We start from the raw sequence: 23988 nt of genomic DNA, 5'->3' as shown, positions 1-23988 counted from the left end.
AGGGACAAATGAAATGCCTTGGATGAAGCCAAAGAACCTATAACAATGGAACAGGTTTCTGGGATCTCAGCCTGACGTATGTTAACTGTCCTCCATAACCAGTATTTTTAGCAAGGTTTATTGGCCTTGCTATTCCAGGTAGAAGACAACATTAGCTCACAGGAGTTTCAGAGGAGGAATGCAACAGGGCTTGGTAGACATTGAGCAGGCAAACCTGTTTGCACAAAGGTTCAATGGCCATTAAACTCTCAAAGTCAAAAAATGTGGTCCTGGAAAAGCACAGCAGGTCAGACAGCATCCCAAGATGCAGGAGAGTCGACGTTTTGGGCATAAGCCCTTCATCAGGAATGTCAGGAATGGTATGGCCATATTGTGCAATGCACTTTGTGTAATTCATTCTATACAGTCTCTCCAGACTTAAGGCAGTGTCAATGGCATTTTCTGCATGATGATAGTTCTAGTTCAGATGGGGCTGCATTGTCGTTCTATTATGCCGTGCACTGGTGCTAATAAATCCAGGGGAATAGCTCTCATTAGCAAGGATCCAGCAATCAATCTAAGCAGAGGCCTGAAAAAGCTAGGGACGTTGCAAGTTCCACAAGATATGAGTCAGGAGAGCTCCCTGGTAAATCAGTATAACCCTGCATGATTTGCTAACCTTGGAATACAGACCAGTGGATGTTTCATGAGGGAAGTCCCTGTGGTTCACAAAAGCTGCTGGTTGATCAGAGAGAGCCAATAGCTACATCAATATAGTTAATTACTCTTTGTACACCAGAGAAATGTAGGATAATGAGCAACACTGCAAAATCTGACAGCCCTGCTTTTTCATCTGTGGTAAACATGACACAAGGCGGCAATAATCACTTCTTTAATATGCTGAAAAATGTACCTCATAGGCTGCCTGTAGAGCCTTGGAAGTAACCAGTGCCAAAAATGGGGCACCTGCCATCACAGAGGGCAACTGACATGCAGTTTCCGCCAATCTATATGGCTGCAGGTCTTGCTGCTGGATCTGACACAGAATCATAGAGATGAACAGCATGGAAATAGACCCTTTAGTCCAACTCATGCATGCCAACCAGATATCCTAAACTAATCCAGTCCCATTTGCCAGCACTTGGCCCATATCCCTCTAAACCCTTCCTAAATATATACCCATCCATTTGCCTTTTAAATGTTGGAATTGTACCAACCTCCACCACTTCCTCTGGCAGCTCATTCCATATACTTACCACCCTTTGCATGAAAAATTTGCCCTTTAGGTCCCTTGTAAATCTTTCCCCTCTCACCCTAAACTTATGCCCTCTAGTTCTGGACTCTCCTACCCCAGGGAAAAGACCTTGTCTATTTACCCTATTCATGCCCTTCATAATTTTATAAACCTCTATAATGTCACCCTTCAGCCTCCAATGCTTCAGGGAAAACAGACAGCTTTCCACAGGACAGACTGTGACTTCCCCTTCCTGATATCTCGAGGAAGTTTGTCAGTGCCCTGAAAATGTACTGATGGGCCTGTAACTTTTATCGCTGATGCTCAACTCACATGATGGTCTCCTGATCAGCCTGCCCTCTTTGCCAGCTTTCTTACATATGCTCCTACTGCTGCTAAGGTTATAGGAATATCGGGTGTGGGAGATCCACAGGTAACCCATCAAGTGAACTATGTGCAAAATGCAGTCAGTGATACAATAGGAGAATCTGTGTCCATTGGTTTCATTCTGAGCCATGTAGTTTTCTACTTCTCCCGCCCTACACTGGATCTGCACTCATGACAGCTGCAACTAAGTTTATAGACTTGGCCAATAAAATATGTAAACGACCTTGAGTGGCAACCAGTGACCTTGCACCTTTCCCCATCATCCTAGTTGTTCTCATCAACCTTGACCCTCCCAATATCACTGTGTGCCTTCCTTCAAATCTTCGTTAACCTCCGCATCACCCTGGACCCCAATCAATCTGTATGAAAGCATCATCTCTTCCCTGAGCTTACCTATATTCCTGTCAAGTTTGCTGCACAGATTCAAGACACACTTTCATCCACCGGGACCTCATTTCGAGGTTGGGAAATTGTTGTGACCTTCAGTAAGAACTTTAGGAATGTGGTGCAGTTGGGGGAGGGGAGTGTGGCGGGTTGTCCAGACTACCATTTTCACATCCACATGCGGGCTGACCCTTAATTGAAACCTGTCATATTTAAATAAATAATTAACAGTCAACAGAGCTTGCTGAAAGCTCAAGATTACCCTTCCCTCATCCATAGTACAGCGCATGGAAAGGTAGGTAATGTGAGTGGGCAGCCATTTTATGTTTTAAACTTTTTAAAAGTGTGGGAAGGAAAGGGGGGGGCCAACATACCACTGCCACACAAATGATTGATTTTCAGTCTGAACTCACCTTCTCATCTTAGCTCCCTGATAATTAGCTCACCTCACCGCCATGTTGGCCTGTTCCAAGAATCATCATTACATTTAGATCAGAGAATACGAGACCATGTGAAGTCTCAGACTACAACACATGTCACATATACTTTGACTTAGAAGGAAAACCAAGCCACCAATTGGGAAGGAAAGGTTGCTGTGAAACAATAAACTCATGACCCAATATTTAGTATTAGACAGGTCAAGGTTCAGTGCGGAAGTTTGCTCTCAGCACATGGCATATGACCCAATTTGTCCTAAATATTTCCTCTAACAGTAACCTAAGTAATACATTGCCCTAAATCCAAAAAAACAAGCAGGCTCCATAGTTGAACTGATATGTTTATAGTAACAGCTGATAAAAGATTTAAGTACTGCACATATTTTATAGGATTTCAGAACAGAAGTGAGATAACTTTGACATTTTTCTTATGCCTTCTCAACGCATAGTTCCACCAGAATCTAAGCAGTTATGTGAAATATGCAAATAACTCATTGTTTCAAATTCCATGCCATAGCAATCATTCATAAGTCACACATCCCAGATCAATTTCAAAAAGGTCCATTCAATTTATTTTTATATCTTGTTACACCAGTAGAAGTTCATTGCATATAAAACTGTATGCAACACTAATTACATTCAAAATTTAACAGCAGTAACTTGACTTACGCTTTGCAAATCCATCGCCTGGGTAGATGTATCTATTAAAAACATCCATAATATAGACTCTGTTGTCATCCATAAAATCTCTCTCATGTCCATTCCCCTAAGTGAAAAGATGAATGAGTATTTTAAAGAGAAAATTGTTCTTTTCAGAACTCATAAAAACATTGCTGAATAAGTTTTTTTTGCCAGCTTAATGGTGAAGTACATGTAAGACATAGAGTACAGTGGCTGAATTCTTATTTGTTGAAGCATTTAGAGGCAATAGCTGTTTTTAGCCTACTGTTTTATAATTACATTTAATTGGAGTAAGTATTGTGCTTTTACAGCACTGCTTGGATATCCTAATGTTATGACTGTCAATAAAGCCATTACTTGGCTGCACTGTATTTTATGTATAAACATAAGCAGGCAACACCAAATTACATTTGCAAGTACAGTACACTTAACATAACTACAATATCCCGAAAACTTTAGCAAAAGTGTTGGGCCAAATTTAACCATGCCTGGTTTAGCAGGCAGTAATGGTGGTCAGGCAGAAAAAGGGTCAATTACCCTGACCTCCAATGTACTAGCCAGCAGCTGAACAGTGGGCAGGAGCAGAATATTGGTTGGCAGGGCATCATCAGTTGGTATCAAAAAAATATAGGAAGGGGGCTTTGAGTGGACATCATAATCATGAAGGGGGATACTGGGTTTAGATGAGATCTAAACCTTCCATTAGACCACAGCAGCAGACATAGGCCATTCAGCCCCTCAATCCTGTCCCAGCATTTCTAAGATCATCGCGAATCTTCCCCAGACATTAACTTTTTTTGTATGTGAGCTCATCACAGCTCTCAACTCTGAAATTTCAAATGTCTATCTATCTCTTCTTTTAAACTTGCATTCATTTAGTCTCAACAAATCTTTGGGGTAGAGAACATCTGAGCTGTAGTCTTGCCATTTAGATAATATTTGCCTTTTGATTCTTCTGATCAGAACATGACCTCACACTTTCCTACACTAAATCCCATTTGCCAAATTTTTGCCCATTCAACCTATGTATATCCACGTGCAGACTTCCCATGTCCTCATCTTGACATGCCCTCCCAACCATTTTTTGTATCATCAGCAAATTGGGATACATTACACTTTACCCATCCTCCAAGAATTGATCCTTGTGGCACTTCATTAGTTACTTAGTCATACCAGAAACAAGAACATCAAACACATTGGGTAAGAGCACTGGCTCAGGCTCCTCCAATGCTATATTCTAGATGTTAACACTTGTATCATGGCTCACACCTTCCATTTCCTTAACTTACCATCAACCAAATTTCATGTAATTACTCTAAGATATAACTGCCTCCTCAAGCAGTGTCCAAATAAATCCCCACCCCACACCATCCATCTCAATCTGTCACAGAGTCCATAGCTTGAAAATGAGCTCACCAACTGTGTTGAAGTTCAGTAAGCAGTCAACAATTGCTGCAGATGTAGATTGCATAGGTGTCCACCAGTGGTCATGTACTACAGGTGCAACACATCACTTACTCAGCCATTTCTATTCTACTTAATCCATTAATTCGGATGATGAATACCCTTCAGCTATAATAATGTATCCTTATTTAAATCATTTGGCCAATCAAAAAAGACACTGAAGAAATACTGACCAGCCACCAATCTATTTTCCAATGACGCCACTTTGGCTGTAACAGGTAGAAAAGTGTTGAACAGATTCTCTGCTACCAGTTTTTATCTCCCACAACCACTACCTTTGTCATTTAGGTCCACTCTTAATCTGTTTCAGTGATGTTGACCTACTGCACATTCCACTCAGTTAAGGAAAGACGGTGGCAGCAAACTACCCAACTACAAACCAGTAATGGCTGGCATCACAGCACATACAACAAAATTGCTAGCAGTTGGCATCACTGCTTCCTACCACAAAGTAACAATGAGCATTCCAAAAAAAACCCAGGAGCAAACTGGACATTTGCAGCTTTGAAGCTTTCACGCCATTAAGAATTCTTCATACATATGGTCGGCAGCCGCAGCAGCGGAACAGTCAAACAAACTGAAGATAAATTAATGGAAAGATCAACAAGGGAAAAACTGGACTTGAACAGTATGGCTGTATTTATTCTTAAGACCATGACTACGTGGTGCAGGAATCACACACACGTGGAAACCATTCAACATTAACTCACTGAAATCCGAGGGCATTATAGTCTGACAGAATTGACTTGTCAGTGTTGGTTTTGTTAAAACATCGATGCAAGAGGTGCTCCTGAAATTAATGAGAAAACTGTTGTCTCAGAGATGCATTTTCAAAGAGCCCTCAATGCCTCAGCCACCACCTCACTCTTTGCCTTATTCTCTGAGCGAAGTGGTGGTCATAAATTCAGCAAACAGTGAGGTAGTTTGGCGATGGCCAGAATTAAGGACACAAAGGAGCAGTTTACCAGTCTAAACATAGTTTAACAGAGGAAGACAGTGAGAAGACTAAGAAGGTCATTATAAGTGCAGTAGATCCAAAATTTAAAACTTGGTTCAGGTGGAAAGAATTTCGTAAGACCTCAGGGCACTTGGCTTTATGTGGAAAAGTTGTGCAGAACGATAGACATTGTTTACAAGACTGTGAAAGCTGTAAAAATCATCCATTTTGCTCGCAAAATAAGTGTAAAACCTTTGCATGCAGAACATGGTGAACCTCTATTTTGGCCACAGAAGTCAGGAAATCTGCATTTTAACTGCGAAAATCCTGGGAAACATCAAGTGGTATTGAGAAATAGCTTTGCTATATTACAGAAGTTAAAGCTGTAAGACAAGGAAAATAAAACAGCATTGAAATAATGAAGTAAGAATGAAATAATCAACCTGGGAAAGAGATTAAAGCAGCATTGAAATACTGTAGAATTAAAAAAGCATTAGATTAAGAATAATGCATAACCACATTAGGGAGAAATAGCAAAATAAATAAAATTGTCTTGCAGATTTAAGTTCAGAAAAGGGCCAAACATGACTGACTTCTTGGAGAAAAGTTTTTAAAAGACAGAATGATTTAAATACTAAAACACAGGCCAGACAAGCAAATATACTAAAAAGAAGCCAAAGAACTGTGGATGTTGGAAGTCAGAAACAAAAACAGAAATTGCTAGCAGCATCTGTGGAAATAAAGTGGAGTTAGCATTTCAGGTCCAGTGACTCTTCTTCAGTTTGTACAAGAATTCTGATGGTCTGTATAGGTTAGTGGAAAACTTTGACAACGGAGCTTTGCAATCAGAACTTATAACAAACAGAACTGTTGTTGGGACTGATGAGTCTTGTTAGATTCTTTACAGGCCAAATGAGATTTGATCTTGAAGAAAGCTATTCAGATATGCTGGAAGCAGAAAAGCATGAAGAATAATAGATAATTTGGGGAGCTGAATTATAAACTTATCACAGTTGACCAACAAAATCCATAAAGGTATAAAAACCTTAAGATGCACTTGGCAAGCCAAATAGGCCATACAGCAGGTACAAAGAGTCAGTGTCAGCTTTTTGAAACAGGGGATCCTCACAAGCAGGCAGTGTCCAGTTATTGTTCTTTAAATGCTGTATCTGGAAAACTACAGGCAACCTCCAGACCTAGGACACAGTTACAGAGCAGAAAACGACCACTCAAAGAAATCTTAATGCAACAGACTCACCAACATTAGAAGATATACTCAATATATTGCGACAGGAATATAGTTATCTAATCAATTAGAATTTGACAGAATGTCCACTGACCGAAAGAGATTCTATTAATTTTATGTCTGATACAGGAGCAAGTTGTCACTGCAACTTGTTGTCATTATTTACTCTGGGTGAGGAAACAGAAGTTACAATCTATAGCGATAAAACTACATGGCCCAAGTAGAACAGCTCTAAAGAGTACAGTGACACTACAAGCAACATAAAGGATGCTAGATAATAGAGATTATACATGTAACCCATAACGAAGAAACATAAGTCTTGGGCAGAACTGCATGTGTTTGCCCACAACATTCTTCTAAAGATTGAAGAAGTCGAACAGCAGAGAAATTTAGGGGCATCCTAAATTGTTCACATGAATAGGGAAATTAATGCCAAATACAGAAAGCTGAAAATAGGAGTGTAGAGTGTACACAAAGGAAGAGGGGAATCTATGGATGTCTTTAACAAATGTAAATATTAAATGGGTGACATTAGGAGACTGTGAGCTAATAGAGATCAACAAAGCCAGGTACAATAAGTGAGTCAAACTTGGTATAAGAAATGACACAGCCAGAAGACATAAATAAATGCCTTTTATAGCATATGGAGCATAGGATTCTGGCTCCAGGGCAGTTTTGAAATAGACAAGTCTGAAGATTAGCAAGAAATGGATGTGTGAATCAGCAGGAGTCTGACCAAGTATTCTTGTGGATGTTCAGCTGTTGAGCTTGTTCAAGATAGAATGAAGGATTCTTGCATACTTAAGGAATTAAGGGATACAGGGTAAGGCAGGGAAGTGGATTTGAGGTGGAAGATCAGCCATGATCTTACTGAATATCACAGCAGGCTCAAGGAACATTAAAGCCAACTGCTGTTCCTATTTCTTATGGTCGATTGAGCAGAGAAGAAAGTAGACAAGGCAGCTAGAATTATACGTCCTTTGTGATGAAGAGAATATGGAGTCAGAAATTAATTAGTTTCCCTTGTCCTCTAATGCCTAGAGAGTCTATCCCCCTAATCCATTTAATGGCATGGTGTGCATTTTATCTGTGCACTATTACATAATAAAACTTTATTGCTTCCACTATAGTAAACTGCTTACTTAAATTCCGTCCTCGTTGTGTTTACCACAGTATAAAGTGCTGTGTAAAGGTATTTTGCAATACTCATTAATCACATCCCACTGGTAGGATATAGATGCCACAACAAAATCACACAAACATCTGACAAAGCCAAGACAACAAGGGCACCTCAAGCATTTGCCTGCATTTCATCCCCTTCTCTACTGCAGTCGTAGACAACTTAAACCCCTGTGTATTAACTTAAACTGATCTGAATTTGAAATTATTTTGCAAACCCTGCAAGACCTGATCATTCTTTGCTCTCCCCTCCTATGGTTTTGAGGAATTAATGTTAAAAACTGATTCATTTTCTAATGAGAACATTTCATCAAACCTTGCAATTTTAAATTCTTCTTCACAAACACAGCAAGAATTGCTTTAAACTAAAATAAATTCTAAGCGAAGCATAAATCTGCGGTTCTAGAAACATCAGCATAGATATAACCTAAATAAGTAAATGATTTGAGATTTCTTTCATCTTATTTTTCAAAAATATGCTAAGTTCCATGAACGATGCTTGCAATTTTGTTCTTAATACACTGTCCACAATGTCAGCAGTAAAATACATTGAAACATTCAGACTTCAAATTGACATTAAGTTAAGACAAAGAAACCAATGCCCCAGACTCAATTTGATCTTCGTTTTTTTATACATTTGAAATGTGACATAGCAATAAACTTCCCTTTCACCAACCATCTTTTTCATGTTATTCAATCCTAACCAACACTCAGCAAAACATCCATAAGAAGCAACGACAGGCAGTATTTAGTAATTAAGGAAAAACATGACCACATGATGGAGCTGTAACATAACAAACTGTGATTTTACATTGCTTGAGTTAACATGCTATGCTCCATTTCAGATTGTAGGAGAGTAATCTTTACATATATACAGAACAATAGGTGTATCACAGAATGTAAGCTGGCAATACCTTGTGGCTAAACTAATCCACCTTGAATATCACAATATTTTTGAGGTATTTATGTATATATAAAAATTGGTATATATATCATTGTGCATTATGCTTATTTAGAAAAAACACCTTTACAGAAGCAGCTTGAGTTTAAAGAAACTACATCATCTTTCTAAATGTCCTCATATATTGGACTACCCAAGTTCAATTCTGTTGTAAAGCAAAATAAATCTTGGGCACGTTTCATCCCAGGAGAACATTATAGAAGATAGAAAGACATTAGATTAGCTAGTGAAGGATCATGGAATATTACAGCACAGAAGGAGGCCATTTGGCCCACTGAGTCTGCAGTCATTCTACCTCCCACATTCAAACTGTTTTCTCTAAATCTCAATGCCTTGCATTTAATCTGGTTTTAGCTGTGTTGTAAGTTACCATTCTGAAATAGAACTTAAAAGAAACACTTAAAAACGCTGCCTGGTTGCATAGCAGATTTTTCATCAGATGACACAAAAATCAACTTGAGTGCAAACTCGAGGAGAGGAAAAACATGTTTTGGACATAATTTATACTCATTCCATCGACTGCGCATCAACAAAATTCAACCTAGTATGTTTAATTGTGTTCAACTGTATACAAGTCTCATGGAGATGGTTGAATACATGCTCACAATTCAAAAATAAATTATCAATGGAGAACTGAGAACCAGCACAGGATTAATGTTGCTGCACATAAACAGTGAACCAGGTACTGAGCACAGGTTATTACCAGAATGCTAGTAATAGATCGTGAATATTACACAAACCCGCAGTGCAGAGAGTTGATTGCACAAAAGGGAAAGCTCAGCTCACTTAAATAATTCAGTGGCACTCGAAGAACACTAGGTTCAAAAGGTTGTCAGCAATTCTTAAAGAGCTGCTGGTCACCTTTACAGCTGTACTAGGACAGAAATGGCTGCAAGGACACATATTAGAACAGCAACATTTAGGGAATGTGCTGTTGAAAATATTCTTATTCTATAAATAAACCTTTTACAGCAGCTTTGAAAACAACCAAGGTTGGATATCTTCGATTGAATGGGGAAGAGGAGGCCTTAAATGACCTAAACTTGGGCAAATTTAGATTCTCCCCTATAGAAGAGTTAACAGGAAAAAAATTGCCAAGGACTTTTATTTAATATTTAAGAACCTGTAAATTTCCAATCTGGTTTCGCAGTCAGAATCATGGTAGTCACCAAAATGTAGAAAATGCACGCCTTAGAAAATTCAGCTTTCAAATTTCCCTTTTAGAAATTTCTAAAATCAACTCTATTAATAAAGAAGCACATCAGTTTTTTCCTGCGCTACAAAAAATGAAATACTGGGTAGGGTGACCAGCAAATCACAAGTTTGCTTTTGTATTATAGGCAAGAGGTATGGGCTTTTATTCTCACAGAAAATAGGTATAATTAGTACAACTGATTCCATAACATTGGTAATGATCCCAGATTCTTCCAGAATAAAAATACAGTTTTACTTTATTCAGTCACTCTGAAACAGCAATCATTGCCATAGATTTTTATTCAAGGATGCTTAAGTTGTTCTTTAAGTTTTACAATTTCACTTTTTTGAGGCTATTGTTCAGCATTTGCTTTTTTTTTATAATTTGGTGTTCCTGAGAGTGTATTCATAGGTTTTCACAAATAGGTATCTTATGAAGGGTTCATTTGGCAAGATAACTGAGCACATGTTGTGCATTGTGTATTAGAAGAAATTAACAAAATAGGTCATATATTATAGTTTTTCAACTAACTCCTGCTGAGTGACTAGTTCCTTGCAGGCCTTTCTTCTGGTCAGCCTTGCCAATCTGAATCTAGGCCAGTCAGTGAGAAGGAAACCATGATACCTTCCCTTCTGGATAACATTTTTGATGACTCAGTCTTACAGTTCCTTCAACCCTGAGTGTACAAGTGCTTCCTTTCTATACGCAGTTATGATCTCAGCTAATGCCAGTACAGGACAAGTCAGATCTCAGTGAGAAACCTGATTTGATAAACCATAAATTTTATTTCGGTAATTTGGTTGCCATATTGTCAGGCATTGAACATATTCAAAGATGCTGCCGATATACTTTAAACAAATGAACATCACAATTTATTGCACATCGAAGAAAAAAACAAGCTAATTCATACTATACAACTAGTTACAACACAGTCTTATTACAAATATTAGTAATAATTACTCACGCTTTTAGCCTCAACATGGTCTGACAAGTTGTGACATGTCAATCTGTTTTAATATAGAATTTTTTTTCTTTCTAATGTTTCCTTCACACTAGAAAATGTAGAATCTCAAAGTGTTTTGTCAAATGAACATTGTCCAAAAAAAACAACTATTCATATACTATACTATGAGCAAATATTTTTCGTATTCCTCGAGAATAATGTTTCTTTCAGAATATTAGACATGTACACCTTGCTATCTATTGTTTTCAAAATAGTGCCAGTGTTTCAGCAGCCTTTCAATAACCATTTTATTTTCATGGCTTCCCAATAGACATTATTATTTCCCACTGAAAAAAAATGAAACCAGCCATGCTCAGAATGCATGTAAACCATCACAAAAAAATGACTAACTACATATCTTCTGGATCACCAAAGGCTGGAAACTAGAGTGTATATTTCTTTGAATTTAATTTCTTTAAATGTTTTATTTGGTCTCAGCCTCATCATCCATAGTACCTTTTAACACTGTACTCAGTTCTCAATCATAAGTGCTTCTTCTTTTTTCCAGCTTGTTCCGTAGTCCTTATTCTTGCCAACCTGGGCCTCTATTCACCCTATCTCGTTCTGAGTTCTTACAAGATCTCCCATCCTATGACCAGAATTCATTTTACAAGTTGCAATCTTTTCTGAGGGCTATACTCAATTCCAGTTATAATTTCAGAGTTTCACTGCCTCAGGAAAGACCCCTCCCTCCCTTGTTATACTCTCCTCACCCTCTTCCATAGGGCAGAAGATACATAAGCTTGAAATCACGGACCAACAGATTTTAAAAAAGCAGCTTCTTCCCAACTATTATCAGACTTATCAATGGACCTCTCATATTAGAGTTGATCTTTTTCTGCACCTTCCCTGTAGCTCTAACAGTATATTCTTCATTCTGTTCTATTACCCTCATGTATTTATGTCAGGTATGGTTTGTCTGGTTAGCACACAAAATAATACTTTTCACTGTGTCTCGGTACAATAATAACTCAAAGTGCATTTTTATTTTAGCCTTCCTCATCCTTTCTTAATTTTGCCAATCCATGGATCACTGGTCTCTCAGCTCGCACATTTAGCCAATTGTTATGTGTTGCAATGCTGTTTCCCTCTCCCTAGAATGGCGGCATTCTTCCATTCACTGGCCATTTTTTTGCATGTTTATTACTGTGGTGCCAACCTCTGGTGTTATCCTCGTGGAAAAATTGCCGTGTCTTGCATCTTTGCATCACTTAATCCCTATTCAGTCAACCCCTCAATCGGTCAAAATCTGATGTTTAATTGTTCAACGTATGCGCATGCGAAATGCATAGCGCCTCAGTAGTTTTTCTGACTTCTTCAGATTCTGAAAGTGTGCAATCAGTGCCAATTACCCTCAAGGATGTAAAATGTCAGATTTCCCATCATTATCTATAAGGTTACCTGGACCTTTCCCTTCTTTCTAATCTTTTCTTTTGTGACCACGTTGACTGGATTAAAATTTATTTCTGATGGCCTCATACACAATGCCACAAGGCTTGCTGAATTTCCTGAAACCACAACCTTAACAAACAGCCTTTGCCCTGCATGTAGGGCACTCAAGTGCTCAAAAGAAGTGGATCTAACTTTGTCCTCTCCAAACCATGGAAAGATTATTCATTACCAAAAGACTGTTTGGATTTCTCACTAAAAATCAATTGATATGGACCATAGCCCCCAAACTATCTGCAGCATGTTCTTCACATGGACTGCCAAAGCAATTTACAACTTGCCTGGCCTACTAGGATGTCACAAAGTATCCCAACTTTTACTGTGGGATTTCTTCCACACACAATTACTGAAGTGAACTCTCTGTTACTAAATTTATTACCATAACATTCACATTTTTACACACACTCCTAAACTTATAATTGGAAAAGTCTACAACCCACCACAACCACTGTCAGTTAAGAATTCAGCCAAACCTCCCATTTCAATCCCTCTCTACATCGCCATTACCTCACCCACTATTATAGAGTCATAGGGCTGTATAGCACAGAAACAGACCCTTCAGTCCAACTCATCAATGCCGACCAGATTTCCTAAATTAATCTAGTCCTATTTGCCAGCACTTAGCCCATATCCCTCTAAACCATTACTATTCATATATCCATTCAGATGCCTTTTAAATGTTGCCATTGTACCAGCTACCACCACTTCCTCTGGTAGCTCATTCCATACATGTACCACATCACGCTTTTCTCTTTATTATATTTCTCTTTATTATATATTATTATAGATTAGTCCATTGATACAATTTCTGAAAGTTTCTTGCTGTTGGAGGTCTCACTGTGAGTCGTGATGATGTCCTCCTCAACAAAGGATCCACATTTAATATTTCCATGAATAGCATATTTGGCTTTAAGGTCAGCAAGTTACTGGGGCCAGAAATCTCATTGACCCTGGAGCGAATCATAGAACAGTACAGCACAAAAACAAGCCCTTCAGCCCATAATGTTGTGCTAAACATGACACCAACTTAAACTAATCCCTTCTGCCTGCTCTTGGTCCATATCCCTCCATTCTTGCATATTCCTCTGCTTATCTAAAAGTCCCTGAAATATGCCAATCGTATCTGCCTCCACTACCACCCCAAGCAGTGCATTCCGTCTCCTACCACTCTCAGTGTTAAATACTTGCCCTGACATCTACTTTGAAATTCCCCCTCTCACCTTAGATGCATACCTCCTTGTATTAGACAATTCAACTCTAGGAAAAAGATTCTGACCATCAACCCTATCTATGCATCTCATAATTTTATAGCTTTCTATCAAGTCTCCCCTCAGCCTCTGCCACTCAAGAGGAAACAACCAGAGTTTTTCTAGCCTGTCCTTAAAGCTCATTCCCTCCAATCCAGGCAGCATTATGGTAAACCTCTCTAAGGCATCCAAATCCTTCCTGTAATGTAGTGACCAGAATTGAATGCAATATTCTAAGGGTAGCCTAATCAATGTCTTACAAAGCTGCGATGTGACATCCTGACTCTTGTACTCAATTCACCAGCCATAAAGGCAAGCATCCATACGCCTTCCTTACTGAGATATTAAAGGGTTAATTTACTCTGCTGACCTGCAGGAAATTGGATGTGCCAAGGCTAGGGTAGTATGGTAGTATCCATCTTAGGGTGGGATGCCTCTGTCTTACAGGTAGAATGTAAGGAATTTACATTCCCATTCCTTGCCATTCAGAGACATTTGCATGGCCATTTCCTAGTTATTCAATAAGAACATTACAATTAAAATTCTGACTACTCCCCACAGTTTAAAAACAACTCACAACAGAGCTGGCCATTAAGGGATGATTTACATTACATTGTTTCTGGAGGTGATGTGATCACTACATTGCATCTTGAGTGGCATGTGACTGTGGGGGAGTGGCTGTGGCTTGTCTTGTGGGCATTTCTGACTGTGATATAAAAATGTTGTATAATGGAAGGACTGCTCTTGGTTCAGGGAGATCCCTTGACATGCATTGCAAAGAGTATTAAGGATTCCTCCACAGCTTGTACTTGCTTAATCAAGTTTGGTTGTTCACAGAAGTTGGCGTATTGCAGTTGCATCAAGTGTGTAAGAACCTCAAGAAAAAGAACCTAACATTACCACTCTATTTACTTGTGAGGCCACTTTCAGGGAGCTTTGGACTTGAACCCCAAAATCCTTCTGTACATCAATGCTGTTCACAGTCCCGCCATTATCTGTATACTTTTCCTTAACATTTGATCTACAAAGTTGCAGCACCTCACACTTATACATATTAAATGCCATTGGCCATTTCTCTGCCCATATCTGCAATTGATCTGCATCCCACTGTACCATTTGACAAGTTTCTACACTATCCACAACTCCACCGATCTTTGTATCATCTGCAAACCTACTCACCCACCCATCTACATCTTCATCTAAGTCATTTATACATACATCACAAACAGTAGAGGTCCCAGTATGGATCCCTGTGGAACAGAACTAGTCACGAATCTCCAGCCTGAAAAACACCCTTCCATCACTACCTTCTGTCTTCTGCAGTCTTACAACACAGCAGTGAACTTTTTTTTTAGATTACTTACAGTGTGGAAACAAGCCCTTCGGCCCAACAAGTCCATACCGCCCCGCCGAAGCGCAACCCACCCATACATCTACCCCTTACCTAACACTACGGGCAATTTAGCATAGCCAATTCACCTGACCTGCACATCTTTGGACTGTGGGAGGAAACCAGAGCACCCGGAGGAAACCCACGCAGACACGGGGAGAATGTGCAAACTCCACACAGTCAGTCGCCTGAGGCAGGAATTGAACCCGGGTCTCTGGCGCTGTGAGGCAGCAGTGCTAACCACTGTGCCACCGTGCCGCAGTTAATTAAACCAAGCACCCAGAAAAGCTCACCTCGTCTTGCGATCTGTTAAAATATGACTGATAGAAAACTCCCAAATTCTTCTATTTAAAGAAAATAATATCAATTTATTTTTTAACTCTAAAAGTGAACATTGAACAGCTATTCACAACTCTAAGCCCCCCCTTTTACTTAAATGCTTATTATCTGCCCCTAACTCTATAGCGATATGCCGTTCCAATAAGACACATATTAAAATTAAATCAACTTAATTTCAAAACCGCACAGCCACTATCATCTTCAATGTCTTTCTTCTTCCGGCTGGAGATCTCCCTGGGTTGTCTTCTTTCTTTTTATTGCAAATATGTTTTATATAAAAGGTACCTTTAATAGAGCGTGTTTCCTAATTTCTTGGATCTGTGTTGTTGGCAGTTCCTGTGTCAACAATTTTCATAATGCCCATATTTTTATATCCCCAACATCAGATCATCCCACTGGTTCGATGTTGATGAAACAATAAATTCAAACTCAATTGCATTTTAGTATCCTGGGGCATAATTTAAACTGACTGGTTAAATTCAAATTGTTGTCAAAACAGCAACGAAAACTCAGGTACCCATTTCACAGCCATATGTTAAATACTTTCAATTTTCCAGTACACTCTGGGATTGCCATTTACTCATACACACAGATGCTTGCAAGCTTTCAGTTCAGAACAGCATTCACTCTCTCTCTCAAAGATACAATACATACCTTCAACTTCATAATAACGGGAAAGCCAATTCTGAATCCAAGCAGCCAAGTCTCCATGGATCCCATGCATCTTAATCTACTGGATGAGCCTACCATGAGGGACGTCATCAAAAGCCTTACTGAAATCGATGTAAACTGAACCCACAGCTCTACCTTCATTGATCATCTTCATCAACTCCTCAAAAAATTCAAACAAGTTAATGAGATATGATCTGCCCTGCACAAAGCCATGCTGACTATTCCTAAATAGGCCACGCTTTTCCAAATGTACATATATCTTAAACCTCAGAAAGCTTCCCAAATACTGATGTGAGACTTATCAGTCTATAGTTTCCTGGATTATCCCTATTTCCACTCTTGAACAGAGGAACAATGTTAGCTACTCACTGGTCCTTCAGGACCTCTCCAGTGGCTAGTGAGGATACAAAGATCTTGGTCAAGGTCCTAGTAGTCTCCTCTTTTGTCTCTCTCAATGACCTAGGTAGATACCTATTGGGCCTTGGGGGCTTACCTACCTTCTTGCTTTTCAGAAGATCCAACACCACTTCTTTCATGATCACAAAATGCCCTAGTATATTAGCATGCTTCACATAAATCTCACTATCTTTGATATCCTTCTCCTGGTGAATACTGATGCAAAGTACTTATTTAGGAGCTCACCCACATCCTCTGCCTCCAAGCTCAAATTCCCTCCTTTACCCTTGAGGGGCCCTATCTGCTCCCTAGTTATCCTCTTATCTTTAATGCACCTGTAAAATGCCTTGGGATTCCCTTTAACATTACTTGTCAAGGTCATTTCATGGCCCTTCTAGCTGTCCCAATTCCTTGCTTAAGTACTTTCCTGCTTTCCTTATATTCCTCATGGGCCCTGTCTGAATTTAGCTTCTTAAACCTTACATATGCTTCTTTTTCCCTTTTGACTAAATTCACTCCCTCATTAACCAAGGGTCCCTCACCATGCCATCCTTATTCTTCCTCCTTACTGGAACTTGCCGGTCTTGAACTCTCATCAGCAGATCATTAAATAATTACAACATGTCAAATGTGGACCTGCCTAATAACAGCTCCTCCCAATTAACATTCCCGAGCTCCTGCCTAATACTGATGTGAATTGTGCTCCTCCAATTTAGTACCTTCCCACAATGTCCTGACTTTTTCTTGTTCATTGCTATCTTAAACCATTAAGGAATTATGATCATTGTTTCCAAAATGCTCTCCCACTTTAAGGTCAGTCACCTGGCCAGGCTCATTAGCCAATAAGATAGTCCAATAGTTGGACTATCCACATACTGTTTCAAGAAACTGTCTTGAATGCATTTAACAAATTCTGCCCAGTCAATACTGGGAAGTTAAAGTCAGCCTCTATGACAACTCTGTTTTTATTGCATTTTTCCATAATCTACCTACATGCTTGTTCCTTATTGTCTCACTGGACATTGGGCGGGTCTACAGTATAATCCTGTCAGAGTGATTGCACCCATCTTATTTTTGAGCTCAACCCATATTGCCTCAATGAATGAACCCTCCAGTTACATCCTCAGAGTGTAGATGAGACAGACATTCTCCTTGCTTAATAATGCAACTCCTCCACCTCTTTTAATTTCCTCTCTACCTCATCTAAAACAATGAATCCCTGGAACATTGAGCAGCCAGTTCTGTCCCTCTCTCAACCAAGTCTCTCTAATGGCCACAACAGCATAGTCCCATGTCATGATTGAGGCTCTAAGCTCATCTGCCTTACCTATAAATACTCCTTGTGTTGAAATAAACACACTTCAATCCATTAGTACTATCATGTTACCTGTGTTTGCATATCCTTTCTTTCTAACTTACTGATCCTAACATCAACCTTCCCTATAATCCCTCTACCTGCTGCTCTTGTTCCCAGACCCTTGCCATTCTAGTTTAAACCCTGCTGAGTCGCAGTGAACCTCCCTGTAAGGATATTGGTTTCCCTCCAGTCCAGTGCATCTTGTACAGGTCACCCCTGTCCCATAAGAGATCCCAATGATCCAAGAACCTGAAACCCTGCCCCCTGCACTAGCTCCTTAGCCAAACATTCATCTCTCCTATTTTTCTATTCCTTGCCTCACTAGCACGTAGCACTGGTCGTAACCCAGAGATTACTACCATCAACGTCTTGCTCTTCAGACTCTTTACTAACTCCCTGTAGTTACTCCACAGGACCTCATCCCTCTTCCTACCTAGGTCATTGGTACCACAACCTATGAATGTTTTATCATTATTTACTGCGGTGCAAAAGCATTTGTTGGTCATGGTGCACATTGGTACCAGCGACCTAGGTAGGAAGAGGGATGAGGTCTTGTGGAGTAACTACAGGAAGTGAGGAAAGAGGCTGAAGAGCAGGACCTTGAGGGTAGTATTCGATTTGACTCCACTTCAGTACAATCTCTTCTGGTTTCAGACTTCAAGCTGCTCCCAGGACCCAGCCTTCCAATTTGCAGACTACCTTCGCTGCCAGATGTCTGCACCAAGTAGCCCCACACACAAGACCACAGAGCCCCAAGCCACCTGCTACCACAGCTGCCTGGCCCTATCCATACTGCAGGCCCCACCCAAGGTCTATTCCAGTTACAACCAATCCACCCCTCTCACCACAAGGCCTTATTTCTTTTCCCCATGATCCCAAACAGCAATTCACCAGCTATGACCAGGTAAAACATTCCCCCTATTCACCTCATAGCCAGCAGAATAATGTAGGGGAGCAGCAGAGCTCCATCTGAACAAAAACAGCCATCACTCTCAACCCACAACCCAGACAAACCCAGCAGTTCCTCCATCTTGTCCCAACAGCTGTAAGCCATGATTTTAGACAAGATGCCCACTGGTCCCAATCACTATCCTGCAGGAAGAGAAGGGAGAAAAAGGTAACAACACCAGCCATGACAAACACCCAGCATGGGAAGGGGAATGCTGCAATCCCAAAGCCAGGTAAACTAAATCGAGCTGCTCAATTGAACAGTGGCCTGAAGAGACCCTCAGGTGTGACACTAGCCAGCAAGGTGTGTAGTGGATCCCCCAAACAGACAGCAGGCTCAACATGGTCACCTTAGCTTCAGGATTCTATAAAACGTCTTTAAAAATCATTTTTTTGGAATGTGTAATAGTCATTATTAATTTCTATCCCTTGTTCATTCCCAAAGGCATCAATGATCCTCTTGAACTGGCTGCTCATGTATTCAGGTTGCTTTCAAAAGCTTGTTCAATAGTGAGTTCCAAGATTTACACCCAACGTGCACTGGAAGTGATTGATGATTAGGCTAGTGTGAGAAATAACTATCAAATGGATTAATTTATCATGGATAATGTCAAGTTTGCTGAATGTTGTAGTTACACCAATCCAGGCAAAAGGGAGTCCACTTCATCACACTCATAACTTGATCCTTGTATGTGGCAGAGAAACCTTACTGAGTTAAGGGCTGAAAACTCACTGTAAGTAACTCCCCCTTTCATCTGCTCTCATAGTCATAGGCACTTATGCAGCTATTCAACGCAAGTTTCTTGTAGTCCTCAAAGTCGACAGTGAGAACTTAATAGTGAAAATGTTAGCGAGGTGACTGGGTTCTCAGTTGCTGGAGATGGTCACTTGTTAGTGCAAATGTTAAATGCCATTTATCAGTGCAAACATGAATATTGTCCAGACTTCCTACTTGCTGCCAATGGACTGCTTCAGTATCTAAGGAATTGCGAATGGAAGTGAACGTTGAGCAAATATTTGTGAAACCTCTCTGACTCTGTGATGGTGAGAAGATTATCAATGTGGCAGCTAAGTAGTTTGGCCTAAGACACATGCATAAGGAATTCCAACAGTGACGTTCTAGGGCTGAGGTAATTGGCCTCCAACAATCACATGTTCTTTTCTGGAAAGCATGATTTCAACCATTGGAGGAGTTTCTTTTCCCAACTCATTTGAATGTTGCCATGATGCCAGGGCACCCCTTCATCCTAAAGATTCAGCCCTGTGTCCCTACTTAACTAAAAGGCTGTAATGTGAAGTAAAGTTGAATAGTCTTGGCTAAACCCAAACTGAATACCAATGAGTAGGTAAATGCGATTTCACAGCACGTTTAATGAATGCGTCCATCACCACTGATGACTAAGAGTAAGCTGATACAGCAGTAATCGACCTGATTAGAATTGTACTGTTATTTGTGCACAGAACATATCTGGGCATATTGTCAACTAGATGCCAGTATTATAGCTGCACAGGAACAGCTTAGTTAGGAGTGAGTCAGTTCTGGAGCACAAATCCTCAATTATTTTGAACCCATAATATGTTTTTTTTTCAGTTCACTAAGGCATTTCTTGATGTTTTATGAAGTGAATACAATGGATCGAAGATCGGTATCTACGACGCTGGGATCACAGGAGGTCGAGATGGATCAATTACTCATTACTTAGCTGACGATTACTACAAAAGGTATCAATGTTTTTCTTTTAGGCCTTCAGGTGACAAGTACAAACCCTTAACCATTACAGGTGCATGCCAATGATATTGCATTATGCCACATGCAAGGGGAGCATAAATAATGCATTAATACCAGACAAAAGGGATGTCTTGCCCTTGATGCCAATGCTATTTGAATCATACCTAATACTAATGGCCCTCTAAAGTTAGTACACAACTGAACACAGCTGCCTACTAACTTGCAGTATAGTAAGTTGTTAATAGAAAGATTTTCATTTTCCTTTCCCCTCACATTTGGTCACTACAAAATTAACAAACTATTCTGCAAAATGATTCATTTGCCCTTTGTACAATTTACTCTCACAAATAAAGCAATCCTTGATCCCCACCAAAGGCAACAAATAAATTGCACTAAATAAACATGAAAGCAACTGACTAAATTGCAATTTAATGTGATATTATTGTTTGCGTTTAAATGGATGATGGATTGTTGGTGTTTTATCATTCACAATATAAAATTCAGTGTAAAACTATTTCTCAACATTTCATTACATTCTTCTCCTGTCAATGCTGACCTATGCAGTGCCTCATCTTGAAGGACTATCCTAGAATTACCATCTGCTTTCAAGGTGAAAATGTCAGCCTCTCTATTTTGATCTCACTGCTAAATCCTTAGTGAATTGAAATGGAGAATCACCTTTGTAATTTTTCAATGAATTGCCTCAAAGTTTGGAATATTATTTTTTTAATTCAGTTGACCAAAACAGAATACGTTACTCAAGGCATGGTCAAATTGCTGCCTAATTTTGCTCTGTTCTTCCATATCCTTTACTGGTTCAGTATTGTAGTTCAGCATTATGTTGCCGTTATGTGTTGCTGCTTAACATTGTTTTTGTGAACAATATCTGATATACTAGAAAGTTGCAATTTATGTTTTGGTTAGAAGAATGGGAAAAACCACAATAACTGAAACAAAGTTTCAACATATCCTTCCACAACCTACTCTGACTGACATAGAAGGAAAATAATTTGTGACCACAATTCACCACACAGTAAAACAGAAAAGGCTCAAAATACTCAGCAGATACTTTGGTATGATATCTCTTCACAGATGCTGCCAGATTTGCTGAGCACTTCCAACATTTTAAGCTCTTATTTAAGACCTCCACCATCTTCATAACTTCATTTTCTCTTTAGTCTAAAGTTTCTTAACTCACCACCTCCTCTAGAAGTACAGAGGGAAGGTGCTGATTAGAGTAATGAGATTTAAAGCATGCCCACCACCTGTTACTGGCCTTAAAAATGAATAGCAATTGAAAATCCACTAATACCCAAAGCCCACTTACTGTCAGATTCACGTGGGCTTACAAATGTGGATGAAGCCTATCCACCTGAAACAGGCATAACGTTTCTTACATATGAAAACTGAAGCTCGAAAAGAGCTGCAGAACATGATTGAGAGATTCAGGCTGTGCATAAGCCACTCATTTTCTGCCTAAATATACAAAGCATTGAATGGTCTCAGCAGCAATACTTCAAACGAACGCTGGGACCAGTTCAAAACAGTCCTGTGTAAATTTGTTTGTACTTCATTTTTGTGGTCACTGGAGAAGTAGGGAGTTCCACTCCCATCCTCCGTCGATCCACAAATATACTTTATAACTCTACCTTCTGGATTGTCACTCCATCTCACCTCTGTCCTCAACAGACCCAACCTGTCAGCCAGTTCACCACTTGCTGTTGTTGGATGCTTATTTGGTGCCAACAGTTTGCTATTGCTACTTGCTAGTATTAAAATGAGGTATGAAGCAGAGTGGTTCTTCTGTCTTTAAGTCGGTTTTGGAAGCCCACAATTTCTCCACTGAGTCAATCTGAGCTACAACACTATGCCTCCCAAATGAAGTAATCAATTTAACTATACAGTCACTGCCAGAACAATTAAACACAATAAATCTTATGCTCATTTTGGCCTGGGGAACCCAATGATGGCAAAAGAAGAGCATGAATAGTCTATAGTACAGTGGCTCTGAATCAGAAACATTCTTTTCTGATATCAACTCACAAGGTAACTGCTGTATCAGAAATTATTTATTTTACATTGTTATTGAAGAATGGGCAGGTTATCCGCACTATTCACTTGACTTCCAATCAAACTTGTAATGTTTACAGGAAAATTACCTCAACAAATAAATGACATGTTTCTGTTCAAAAACAGGAGAGAGAAAAATAGAAGGTGCTTTCCATTTCCACATTAAAAAAAATTTGGGAAGATACCTGATGTGCATCCAAATCGATGATCATGGCCTTAGACACTCCTTCCACTCTATCAAACAGAAACTGCACCAAAAATACAACATAAGAAAAGCAAGATTAGCTGCATAACTACACATTTCAAGTTAGTGCACATAGTAGCAGCAACTCTGAATAATTAGCAAACCAATAAACAAAGTAGAAAAGAGAAAATTTAAACAAGGAGTACTGGGCACTGTGGATCAGCGAGATAGATATCGGGCTGGATATTACATGTATCACCACCCACAAGGCATTTTGGCAGGTGGCCATATAATATTAACGGGGTGCCCAATCTTGCATCCCCAAATTGGCAGACCATCACCATAGGAGAAAGTGAGGACTGCGGATGCTGGAGATCAGAGCTGAAAATGTGTTGCTGGAAAAGCGCAGCAGGACAGGCAGCATCCAAGGAGCAGGAGAATCAATGTTTTTGGCATGAGCCCTTCTTCAGGAATGAGGAAGGTGTGCCAAGCAGGCTAAGATAAAAGGTAGAGAGGAGAGACTTGGGGGAGGGGCGTTGGAAATGCGATAGGTGGAAGGAGGTTAAGGTGAGGGTGATAGGCCGGAGTGGGGGTGGGGGGCGAAGAGGTCAGGAAAAAGATTGCAAGTTAGGAAGGTGGTGCTGAGTTCGAGGGATTTGACTGAGACAAGGTGGGGGGAGGGGAAATGAGGAAACTGGAGAAATCTGAGTTCATCCCTTGTGGTTGGAGGGTTCCTAAGCGGAAGATGAGGCGTTCTTCCTCCAACTGTCATGTTGCTATGGTCTGGCGATGGAGGAGTCCAAGGACCTGCATGTCCTCGGTGGAGTGGGAGGGGGAGTTGAAGTGTTGAGCCACGGGGTGGTTGGGTTGGTTAGTCCGGGTGTCCCAGAGGTGTTCTCTGAAATGTTCCACAAGTAGGCGGCCTGTCTCCTCAATGTAGAGGAGGCCATATCGGGTGCAGCGGATGCAATAAATGATGTGTGTGGAGGTGCAGGTGAATTTGTGATGGATATTGTGAAGGCCCCCTTGGGGCCTTGGAGGGAAGTAAGGGGGGAGGTATAGGCGCAAGTTTTGCATTTCTTGCGGTTGCAGGGGAAGGTGCCGGGAGTGGAGGTTGGGT

At 40.0% G+C, this 23988-nt stretch overlaps 1 protein-coding gene and 1 long non-coding RNA gene across 4 annotated transcripts in view; one reads left to right on the top strand and one right to left on the bottom strand.

Annotated features, from left to right (window-relative positions):
* hdac11 (histone deacetylase 11) overlaps positions 1 to 23988 on the bottom strand; it is a 122815-nt gene that overhangs the window by 19967 nt on the left and 78860 nt on the right. For 2 of the 3 annotated variants that reach the window (XM_072582223.1, XM_072582224.1), the window contains 2 exons: positions 22870 to 22932; positions 3091 to 3187 (listed from right to left, as the gene is read on the bottom strand). In XM_072582223.1, coding sequence (XP_072438324.1) covers positions 3091 to 3187; positions 22870 to 22932 — 160 coding nt within the window. The remainder of the gene's footprint in view (positions 1 to 3090; positions 3188 to 22869; positions 22933 to 23988) is intronic. The other variant, XM_072582225.1, reaches the window with a different exon arrangement.
* The window catches only part of LOC140483742 (uncharacterized), a 40209-nt gene that overhangs the window by 1124 nt on the left and 15097 nt on the right, over positions 1 to 23988 (top strand). The window contains exon 2 of the long non-coding RNA XR_011962027.1: positions 20477 to 20607. This is a non-coding gene — a long non-coding RNA (uncharacterized lncRNA). The remainder of the gene's footprint in view (positions 1 to 20476; positions 20608 to 23988) is intronic.

The sequence above is a fragment of the Chiloscyllium punctatum genome, chromosome 12 (genome assembly GCF_047496795.1).
Source record: "Chiloscyllium punctatum isolate Juve2018m chromosome 12, sChiPun1.3, whole genome shotgun sequence".
NCBI classification, from domain to species: domain Eukaryota; kingdom Metazoa; phylum Chordata; class Chondrichthyes; order Orectolobiformes; family Hemiscylliidae; genus Chiloscyllium; species Chiloscyllium punctatum.
This window is presented reverse-complemented; position numbering and strand designations above follow the sequence as displayed.